The 10,793-nt window shown below is 38.9% G+C and overlaps 1 protein-coding gene and 1 pseudogene across 1 annotated transcript in view; both read left to right on the top strand.

The window, feature by feature from the left end:
• Adam23 (ADAM metallopeptidase domain 23) overlaps positions 1-10,793 on the top strand; it is a gene marked incomplete at its 5' end in the record, with an annotated part of 203,716 nt that overhangs the window by 161,091 nt on the left and 31,832 nt on the right. Inside the window, 5 exons of the mRNA XM_004626726.2 lie at positions 1,331-1,402; positions 1,969-2,058; positions 3,284-3,364; positions 8,962-9,012; positions 9,740-9,803. Of these exons, the coding sequence (XP_004626783.1) occupies positions 1,331-1,402; positions 1,969-2,058; positions 3,284-3,364; positions 8,962-9,012; positions 9,740-9,803 (358 nt within the window). The remainder of the gene's footprint in view (positions 1-1,330; positions 1,403-1,968; positions 2,059-3,283; positions 3,365-8,961; positions 9,013-9,739; positions 9,804-10,793) is intronic.
• LOC111815446 lies at positions 9,291-9,469 on the top strand (annotated as a pseudogene).

Genomic DNA, 10,793 nt, shown 5'->3' with positions numbered 1-10,793 from the left:
TGTGTGTGTGTGTGTGTGTGTGTGTGTGTGTGAGAGAGAGAGAGAGAGAGAGAGAGAGAGAGAGAGAGAGAGAGAGTCAAAGAACAGATTTTTTTCTCAAGTGTTTTTAGTCAATGGATGTGTGTATATGTGTGCATTATGTTCACAGTATCTATGTGGGTACTTTTTGTGCTTTGGGTGTCTTCCCAATTGCCATTTCTGTCTGCTTTGGGATACTGCCCCATCTAAGGTTGGAGACAATGCTAAGAGAGAAGGGTGGGAGAACCTGGTATAAAATGCTGCACATGTTCTGGCTGGCCTTTCTTACCCATTTCTGTTTTCTCTTGCTTACTGATCCAAATAGTATAGCAGTTAGGGCTGTCCATTTCACTTAATGGACTTCCCATGTAGGAGTCCCACCCAGTGAGCCTGGAAACTTCGCTTGCTTCCTACAGTAGTTGGGTCTTCCTAGAAGAAGGATCAGGTTTTCCTTGGGTAGATTCAGTAAAAGGTAAACTTTCCTTAGGGTGTGTAGCTTCTGGCCTAGTTTTTTTCTCCCCCTCTAGGCATGCCCTTGACATTTGTGTTGGGATACGCTGCTCTAGTCCTCACCAAGAGGTGATGGTGTGCATACTCCCAAGAATCCCTGCCTTGGAGGATGGGAAATAGGCGTTTCCTTACAATCAATAATTGCCCTGATCACTGGTCTGTAGAGCCTTTATCTGGAAGCAAGTTCATAGCATTAGTAGGATGGATTATGCTAGGAGATTGACATTTCCACCAATCCAGCGATGATTGAGAGGTTTCTATATATTCATGCTTGTGTTTATAGGTTTACTTAATATGCTTCAGATATTGCAAATTTCCAGCAACATTGTTATCTAAGCTTATTTCTACTTACATGATCAAATGTATTATATTTTGTTGTGACCAAGGCCTATTCATTTTTTAAATTTTTTGTCTTCTCAGCTGCTTCAAGTCAAGTCAGCAAATTTATCTATAAGTCTTATTAGCAACACATTTTAGTTCCATTAGCAAAGATAAAAAGTTATCTATTCCTCCTGACAGCTTGTCTCCATAAAAATTATCTCTAATGTTAAAATTTGTCCCTGGAGCCCACCATCAATGCAACCCCAAGAGATATCACCCTATTTCAAATATGTTTCTGGAAATCTTATTAATAAGTGGACAGTACTTCTCAGACAGACATTTTGTGTAAGATGCTGCAATAAAAGCTCACAGGAGAATACCACGTGGCAGATAGCTGATTATAGGGTCATGCCTGTGGCCCAGTTGACTGCTGATTTTCTGTGATGAAACATTTTTCTTCTGCATCCCTTATCTCTTTCAGCTCTTTGAGCCCACAGAATGTGGAAATGGATACGTGGAACCTGGGGAGGAATGTGATTGTGGTTTCCATGTGGTAGGTTTAAAAGGCTTGCTCTACATTCAGTAATCCCTTCCTCAGAGCCCATGTTAGTCCTTGTGGTCTCACTGCTTTTCTTTCTCATCTCTCTGGTTAGTGCTTCAGCCCAACTTAGACAAGTTGCAGCTAGTCTTATCTTTATGGCCTTGTCTGCAAAAGCCTGTTGGATTATTCTAATCTAATTCTCTCCCTCTTAAAAATTCTTAGCTCATACTCAGATAAATTTTACAAAATCATGAAACATTTCTTTCCATGTTGTGTACTATTTTTGCCTCCTTAAAACTAAATTGGGTATTAAGGGTGTAGTACAGTTAACAGGGTTGGGAGGACCCATTAAGAAATAAGCCTGCCCTTTGATAGAGATGCCCATCCCAGGTCATATTCTGTTGAGAAATGTAGTAGAAAGGAGTCTGTGCTTGTTGAAAGTGACTAATTCTTTGCTAATATATTTGCTTACTATCTGAGTGTGTTCATTTGGACTATGTGTAATCTGTATGTACCGAGTATGTTAAGTAGACAGTGGGCGACGTTCTTGGCTTACTCTTGTGCAATTTTTCCTCTAGGAATGCTATGGATTATGCTGTAAGAAGTGCTCTCTCTCTAATGGGGCCCACTGCAGCGATGGGCCTTGCTGTAACAATACCTCATGCCTTGTGAGTTCCCTGACACTTTCATCTTTGTTTTAATTGACAGATAAGCCAAATATTTCAGTATGCATATGGAGCATTAGAGTAGTTTGTCAGAATTTTATGTGCATTGGCCTGGTAATTTAGGGGGATCAACAATTTCACCCAAGTTTTGTGGGTCTTGTTTACCTTTTCTGTTACTTACTACCCATTACTTTATCCTACAGTGCCTCCTTAAGAAAACATACTGTGCAGATGCCAAAATAAATACTGAGTTGCTCTATTAACACAGAATCAAATTAAATTGTTGAAGAACAATTTTTATGATTTTTTTAACTTATGATTTGCTTTTAGCATTTTTCCTCAAAATTCACTCTAGACTCAAAGCACAATAGCTAATGCCTGTATTTGCCCACTTGGATTTCTGAATCCTCTAGAAATCAGGAAAGCTCAATAAGGGTGTAATTGTGTATGTTCCTACACACACAGTCTGTGTATGTGGTGACACAGCTTCAGTGACTTCCAGTTAGTTTTAAAAAGTCATTTTTAATGTTTTTCTCATATAGAAAATCCTTAAAATCATAAAATTGCATGATTTTATTATATTTCCATGCCAGGGATATTGCACATTAGGATATTCTAAGATTCCAGCATAGTTGGTTGTTGCTCTTGTCCCCGAGCAGATTATGAGTTGCTTGAGGCTTTTATTTTCTACCCACCCCCTCCCCAGACAAGCAAAATATTTTGCATATCATAGACAGTCACTGACATCACTGTAGGTGATTTATATGAACTCATTGCCATTTTACTGTGTCTGTTTAGCTAAGGCAAGATTAATATTTATGCTAATGGATAGTGAAGGCTGTGTTTGCATATCAGTTCTTCAGAGAGATCTTAAACACTCATGCTGCACTGTTTTGCCTCTGCCTCTTTGTCTTACACCAAACCAATATTTCTTCTTTACCTAATTCCCTTCCCATTGGAATCATTTTAAAATACTATTCAGAGACAACGTTTTTTTTTTTTGACAACGGGTTTTGAAACCTGACACTTAATACTTTAACTGACGGTTCCTCTTTAGCGTAGCAGGTAGCAGCTGGGGACCCGTTTCTGTTCCGCCCCTCTTTCACTAATTCATGAAAGGGTTTGGTGATGGCTATGAGAAAACATCGGGGTGGTTGGGAAATACAAGAACCACAACTTCCGAAAGTTTATCTGATGCTAGCTCCTAATATCGAGTTTTGATTTGCAGTTTCAGCCACGAGGGTATGAATGCCGGGATGCTGTCAATGGGTGTGATATTACTGAATACTGTACTGGAGACTCTGGCCAGGTATGGCAAGCTGTGTTTTAGGTAATATATTGTCCACATTTTAAAGCTTTCAAGAAGGATCATATGTGTGAGCATGCTTGGATTTCTTTTATGTTTCCTAGTTTTTTTCTACCTTTTTGATAGTTTTTTAATGTAAAAAAAAATTCAGTATATTGTTTTTGGACCTACATTCTATTTTTATCCCCTTCATAAACAATTCCTTTTAATATATATAGCATATATATTTATGCACATATATGTATGAATATGTATAGGTGCATACATGTATATATACACACACACCTTTTTATTAGTACACGTGTGCAGTACATGATGATTACCTTCATCACGACATGAGTACATGGACATAACACATCTTAATTCTGTTTTGTTTCTGTGGTTTCCGCTTCCTCCCTCCATCCAACTTTTTTTTATATGGTTTATATCTATCTAATTGATTTTTTCTTGGCCCCAGCCTATTAAATGGCACATTCACGTTAATGGAGCACTAGTGAACTGTTTTGAAACATTTTAAAGCTAAAAGCTCTCTCTCTTAGCAGAATGTGAGCAGGAGCCCAGTGCAGAAAACAAAGAACAAGCAGCACCGCCCTGGCTGAAGTAGGGCCGGAAACAGGGGCCCTGCCTCTGCTTTCTGTCTGCCTCTGTCCCTGACCTGGCACTGGCTTTGTGGCCTTTGAGCTTGGACATCATTTTCTGTCCATTAAAATTGCTATCATGTTTCAGTTACTGTTGCCTTCTAGAATTCTTTCTTTGTGTAATTTTAGGTCCTTATTTATATCTCATTAAGTTTCTGTTTTTCAAATAAACTTCTGTGGGGCTGTGTGTCAAAAGTGGAAATGCCAGGATGCAAGGGGGAGGGAACGAGATTTATGAGGCCATGCTGTATGGGACTTAACATGCTGCCTAGTTCAGCAAGGCAGATAAATGAAACTGAGTTGGCAACGGCAGAGGAGGGCATGCGAGAGGGGTGCAGACCGGAGCGTTCTGTGCATTGCCTGCAGGAGGCGACCTCTCCCCTAGAGACACAAGGGGGTGCTAATCAGTAAGCAGTAGGTACTGAGGCTTGGTGTCTTCAGGAAAGGAGGTTCCAAAAAGATTTCAGGGGACCAGGGCAGGTTGGAACTTGTAGGTCATGGTAAAAATTATAAATGTCATTCTACCTTCATTTACATTTTGACATTACTTTAAAAGCATTCCGCTGAGGGTTACCTAGTATGAGTGAAGCCCTGATTGAATCCCCAACACTGGGGAAAAAAATGTAAAAAAGAAGCATTTTTCCATACAATTACACAGTTTTTATGAATATCTTTTTCTTGATCCTATCAAAATCTGTCATGTGGATTTATTAGTTGATGTATACATAGTGGTGGATAGTTAGATTTTTCACAGTTTTTCATATTACTATCAAAGTGAGTATCTTTGTGAATTTTTATAAATATTTCTTATTAAGTGTTAACCTTACCAGGAATTAAACCCAGGACCTCATGCTTGCCAGGCAGGTGCTGCGCTAAAGCCCCAGACCTTAACTTTACTTCTTAAATATATAAACAAGGGTTTTTTTTCTTTTGCAATTTTTCTATAATGTAATGATGGAGTATAAGAATTGTGGGTTGTACCTTTCATGACAAGTGTGCTGACAATCCTGACATACTGTTTCAATGAGTTACAGTTTTGGTTTTGTAAAATAATGCTATTTTTATAATCAACATGCAAGGTTTTAATTCTCTGTGTTTAGTTCTTGTAGAATTTTTTTTTTTTTTACTTTATTCTTTGACTTCTGAATTGCTTTGGAGTTTATCAGAAATAAGGCTTTTATAATGGAGGTTTGTTGTTCATTCTATATTATTGTTAAAGAAAAAAAATATATTTTATCTCATGTCTAAGGTGAGAATTACCCTGCTAATTTCTTAGTGGTATATTAGCATAGAATTTTCTCTTACAAATAAAAAACTTTTAAAGGTGTGTTAACCTGTTTCTGTCTTTGTTTCTGCTTTTGCTTTTACTCTTCAAAATAAAATAAACTTAAATTTAAAAAAAATTTTAAAGATAATCAGAATGAATCCAAAATAAATAATGAGAATAAGTCTTTCAAAATTATCTAAATATTTTGTAACAGAGTGAACTTTGAATGCAATTAGTACTAATACTTTTTAAGAATATAGAAAAAAGAATATAGAAATTAAGACTCTGTGTCTCTCAGTAGTACTTTGACTTTGTTTCACTACATGTTTTTGTTTGTTAGCATTTAATGATGTCCCTGAGCCACTTAAATTTACATTTACGGAGACTGGGGAGATAGCTCAGGAGCATAAGCGCCTGCCTGGCAAGTGCAAGGGCTCAGATTCCATCCCGAGTACCACATGCTGTGTCGGCCCTGAAATCGGACATGGTGGTGCACACCTGTAATCTCAGTGCTGGGGAGACTGAGAAGGAGGGACACTATGAGTCCAAGCTGCATAGTGAGACCCTGTAACAAACAAAAAAATAAATAAAAGATTAAAAAATTAACATTTATGGTAGAATAAACAATACTTGTGCAACCAAGAAGAGCCTTTGGCAAAAAGCGTGGGGTTATTTGACAAGTCTATTCAAAAATATGGAAAGTGGTTTTTGCTAGTGCTGTGAAATACATCTAAATGTCCAGTGTAGTATAACCAAGAGCTCCTGTGCTATTGAAGCCTGCCTCAGAAGTAGGGATGGAATGACACAAGAGACAGAATGTGTAGGCAGAGCTCTGTGGACAGGCAGGACAAAAAATTCAGATTTATGATCCTTCTGTTTTAAGTTGTGAGAATATATGAAATCCCGTAAGTTAATAAATGCTCCAGTGATAAGCAGCTAGCTCTTTTTAGTCTAAATCACAGACACATTGATTAGGAATCTTATCACACAAGGCTACAGCAATTTATCATAAAGCCTTTTTTTCACTGGTGAAGAATTCTGCAGGTTTTTTCCTTGAAACATTATGAAAGTGAAGATGACACATTAATTTTAGACTCCGAAGCGTCTTTCTAGTGGCACCATTTTTGTTTGCATTCCTGTTCCCTGTGGTTGCATTAGTTTTAGAGTAAGTGGATAATGAGTGATAGTTGATTAATGAGATAATGAGTGTGTTCTGAGTGAATGTGTACAGATGAAAGATGCTGCAGCCTTCTCTGCAGTTGTGCAGTTGGCCCAGTATTTCAGGTTTCAGTGCCAATAATTGCATCCTTCGAATATTTACAAAAAGGCTCAGTGGAAGCTAGGGTGAATGGAGCTTGTGTGCGCGTCAGTTATTTTTTAGACTCACACAGAGCTCCAGGGCATTTTATCTTGCAGTGGTCTCACTAGGTTACTGCTCCTTAGGAATGCTGAATTAGTTTGATTGCCTTTCTGTGACAAACTTGATAAACCGCCTGAGATGTGCGGGATCGAACAAGTTAATTGCGTTTATGGGTGGTGCATTAGTTCTCTCAGTCATCCAGTGGTAACTGAGTGGCTGCCACCGTTGCAGCAGTGAGAGAAGGACTCACGAGAGACAGATCGCACGGGGACAGAGAGGCTTTACTGAAATCTGCCGACTGATATTCTGAAGTTGAGTCAGGAAAACAAAATGTGGGCATGGCTTGGACTTTACTTCCAGGTATATACTTTTCAAGTTTCCATAGCAACTTTCACCATCTTATCTCATTCTCAAGAATTTTACAAAAAGGCATGAGGTTTACATTTCCCAGATGCTGTGGACCATCTGCTGGTCGTGGGATATTATGGTTTAACATTTACCCTATTTCCCAATGTGTTTTAACTATTTGTTCTTATCTTTATGACCTTGCTTTTCTCAGTGGGTTTATGGTTAGATACATGGGGGGAGTAGTTTATCTCCAGCTTAAGTGAACTTAAGTGACTTTTTAAAAGGAGTTACAAAAGAAAATGCAGTCTCTTTTGCCCCATTGCCACATGTCTGGTATTGTTTAGGATGCCAGGAAGGCGGCAGGGAACAAAACACACAGTCCTGCCTGTGTGGAGCTCACACGATGATGGGAACAACAGCACACAAACAAGTAAAAATACATGAATTGTCACAGGCTAAGGAAAGAAATAAAACAGGAAACAGAGTAAGCCAGAGAAGAAGGGAGATGAGGTTTTAAAGAGCATGGTTGGTGAAGGCCTCTTTTAAGTGCTGAGATTTCATCCAGGCTGCTCAAGAGAGGACGGAGTGAAGCATGTGAAAATCTGGGGTGAGACTCAACTAACCGCAAAGGCCAAGCCTGTGGTGAAGGCCTCTTTTAAGTGCTGAGATTTCAGCCAGGCTGTTCAACAGAGGATGGAGTGAAGCATGTGAAAATCTGGGGTGAGACTCAAGAGACTGCAAAGGCCAAGCCTGTGGTTTGGCTGCAGGCCTAGAGGTCATGAAGCACATGGGAGAGGGGCAGGGAGTGAGATGAGACGGAGGAAAAGGCGAGGTGGAGAGAGCTGATCCTGGCAAAGAGTGAGTAGAGGCCTGTGAGCAGGTTGGGCAGCCACTGGAAGGTTCTGAGTGGGGAAGCAGCATGATCTGGCATCCGTATTACTTAAAGCGTTGCTCCAGTGATACTCTGGCCCATTAGAAGACTGGAGGGGAAGCGGAGGGTCAGGTAGGAGGCCGCCAACTTCCTGGAGTCCAAGTAGAAATGGCAGCAGCCTGGACAGGGCGTTAGCAGTGGAGATGGAGAAAGGTGGTCAGATTTGGGATATTTGGAAGCTGAGTCCATTTTCTCCTTTTGCATTTTGGACACTGTAGCAGGAGCCATTGCACTGACTTTGTCTCAGCTCTCTGAAATGTGCAGAAAGTTTAGCTCCATTTATTCAGAGTAGCTTTTGGGGAAAAAATAAAGCATACTTTTAAAATTAATTTCATTAAAGAAGAGGAAGAGGAAAGGACAAAGGGGTGAAGGGGCAGTTAAAAACGATCCTAGTATGTTACATGAATGTATAGATCTGCCAACATTAAACCAGTTAAACCCGTTGATCTATATAACCAGTACACACTAATAAAAATATTTAAGAACTGAGTTGGTAAGGGGATCGGTAAAAAGAAATAATCACATCACAGATTGTTCTGGTAACAAGTCTACTTTGAAGGGTCAGAGACGTCAGGGCTATTATAGCAATTACATTGAATTGAAAAGCTGAGTGTTTTTTCTGTTTCAGAAAAGCAGCCCGTAGGTGAGTGTCATGGTTTGAAATGCAGATTTGACATTTTCATGCAGCTTAGCAAGGTCTCATAAATTGATTCGTGAATAGGTCCACTCCTGCATAACAATCTAACTCATTTTTTTCACTGTCCGTTGTGTTCCCTTCTAGTTTGATCTCTGTAGGCAAGTAAATACAGTTTGTTATCCTAGTTAGTCCATCTCATGGTAAATAAAAAAATATAAGCACCCTTGGCATGAATATAATTTACTTATTTCTATAATGATAGAATTCACTTGGAAAACTTACTAAAGGAGTTTGCTGTGTTGTTCTAAATGTTTCAAATTGTATATTTCCTCACATTTCTTCTCATTTTTATATTTTGAGCACCTTTTTTGGAAGTCCTGGACATACTGTACATTAACTGAAAATGTAATTCTTTTCAGTGTCCACCAAACCTTCATAAACAAGATGGATATGCCTGCAATCAAAATCAGGTATTGTAGGCTTCACATTTTTAATTAAATAATTTTAAAAAACCATTAGCTGAAACTTCCTTATTCTTTTTGATAAATGTAGTTTTGGAGAGAAATTACTCAAGCAAATTGTTGCATTGTGGTTCTAACTCAGAGTTGTTTTATGTCATACCAATTATTAAAGATATTTAACTCACATGACAAATGGTCCAGCATGAGGGAAAAGAAAAAAGGTATGATGGTCGCACAACTCAGAACCTAATTTGCTGAGTTGTGACCATCTGTAAATAAATTCAACCATTACTTTTTGGCCTTTTGGCTCAGATCAAGTGTATCTGTTCTTACCAGTTGAAATAAGTTCAGCCTGTCTGTTACAGGACAATATGACAATCTACTATAACATTTTAAGAATAACCTCAATATTCACATTTATGAGAAGCTAAGAATCATTTTAGTAACCTTCAAAAAATGTGCCATTTATTAGCTTTCCATGGAAATTTAAAATTGTAGGTCATTACTTTGCCATTAGAGAACTGTTCTTTGAGACCCCATCTGAGTTTTAAAGTTTATCTCTGTGGTATCTTATGTGTCTGTTGAGATCATGATTCTTATTGGTCACTATGAAAATAGGAGTGTGGAGTGAAAAACTACCTAACTCAACCAGAAGGAGACTTTGTACATGGTCAAATTTTTAAGAAAAGCCGTATTGATCACACATGCCTCACTCCATGTGTGCTCTTGTCCCCAGGGCCGCTGCTATAATGGCGAGTGCAAGACCAGGGACAACCAGTGCCAGTACATCTGGGGCACAAGTAGGTGGCGCCTTCCTGCTTGATGGTCACGTGCTCTGGCTCCTTTACCTTCTGCTTCTCTTTCAGCCTCCCTGATAGAAATACACAGCTTATAGTGAGTAAAGAGATCTAGGAAAGAGTAAGACTAAGGACAACTGTGACTTAGTCACAACACCTATGAACTCAGCGGTGTAATGCAGGAGAGGTGTGGCTCGATCCTCAGCCTCCCCTGCCAAATTATAACACGAAAGCCATCGAAAACAACCGCTCAAGCTGAGGACTTGTCATCGAAACTCAAGAGTGTCACTCAGTGATCTTCATCGAATAGTTCCTTGCATGATTTGCATTGTGCCTTGGCTTTAATATTTACCTTCCCCACACTACTACTTGTTAGTTTTCTGGGTTTTTTCTAGCCTATGAAAAAACTAGAATTATTTTTACAATTCTGCCATGTGGTAGATCAGTCCTACAAGTTCTTGCTAAGGACTAGATATGTACATGGCCATAAATCTCGGCGCGTTCCCTGAATGTTAATATGCGTACTTGCTTTCTGACATTTACTGGGTCTCACCAATGACTTTAGTTCTAAAGGACCAGGTGGGAAGCTTGAGACATGGGTCTGCCTTGCTGCTGAAGCTGGGTGCCTTCAAAGAGAAAGAAAGGAAGAAAGCACACACGAACAGAGAGCTCTGGCATACGCCGTGTTCGGCAAATGTCATTGTGAAATTTACATTCCACCCTTCAGTTTTAATATAAGAAAGATAATTGAGAGCTACATGGTATTTTATTTCATTATTTTTTCCCATAATTTTATTGAGAGACAAACAGCAATGAGACAGTTTCAAATCAAATTGGTAGGACAGTTTCAATAATTAACACATTGCATACTGTCTTCCTAGTGGTCATTTGCTGTACAAATAACCACTAGGAAGACATGCTATGCTATTTACAAACACTATTACAACAAATCCCTCTATTCATTAAGAGAATGTGACTATATATCTATCCTAA

This window comes from Octodon degus, unplaced genomic scaffold (genome assembly GCF_000260255.1).
Source record: "Octodon degus isolate 3935 unplaced genomic scaffold, OctDeg1.0 scaffold00016, whole genome shotgun sequence".
Lineage (NCBI taxonomy): Eukaryota > Metazoa > Chordata > Mammalia > Rodentia > Octodontidae > Octodon > Octodon degus.
The sequence above is the reverse complement of the archived record's forward strand: the minus strand, read 5'-3'. Positions and strand labels throughout refer to the sequence as shown.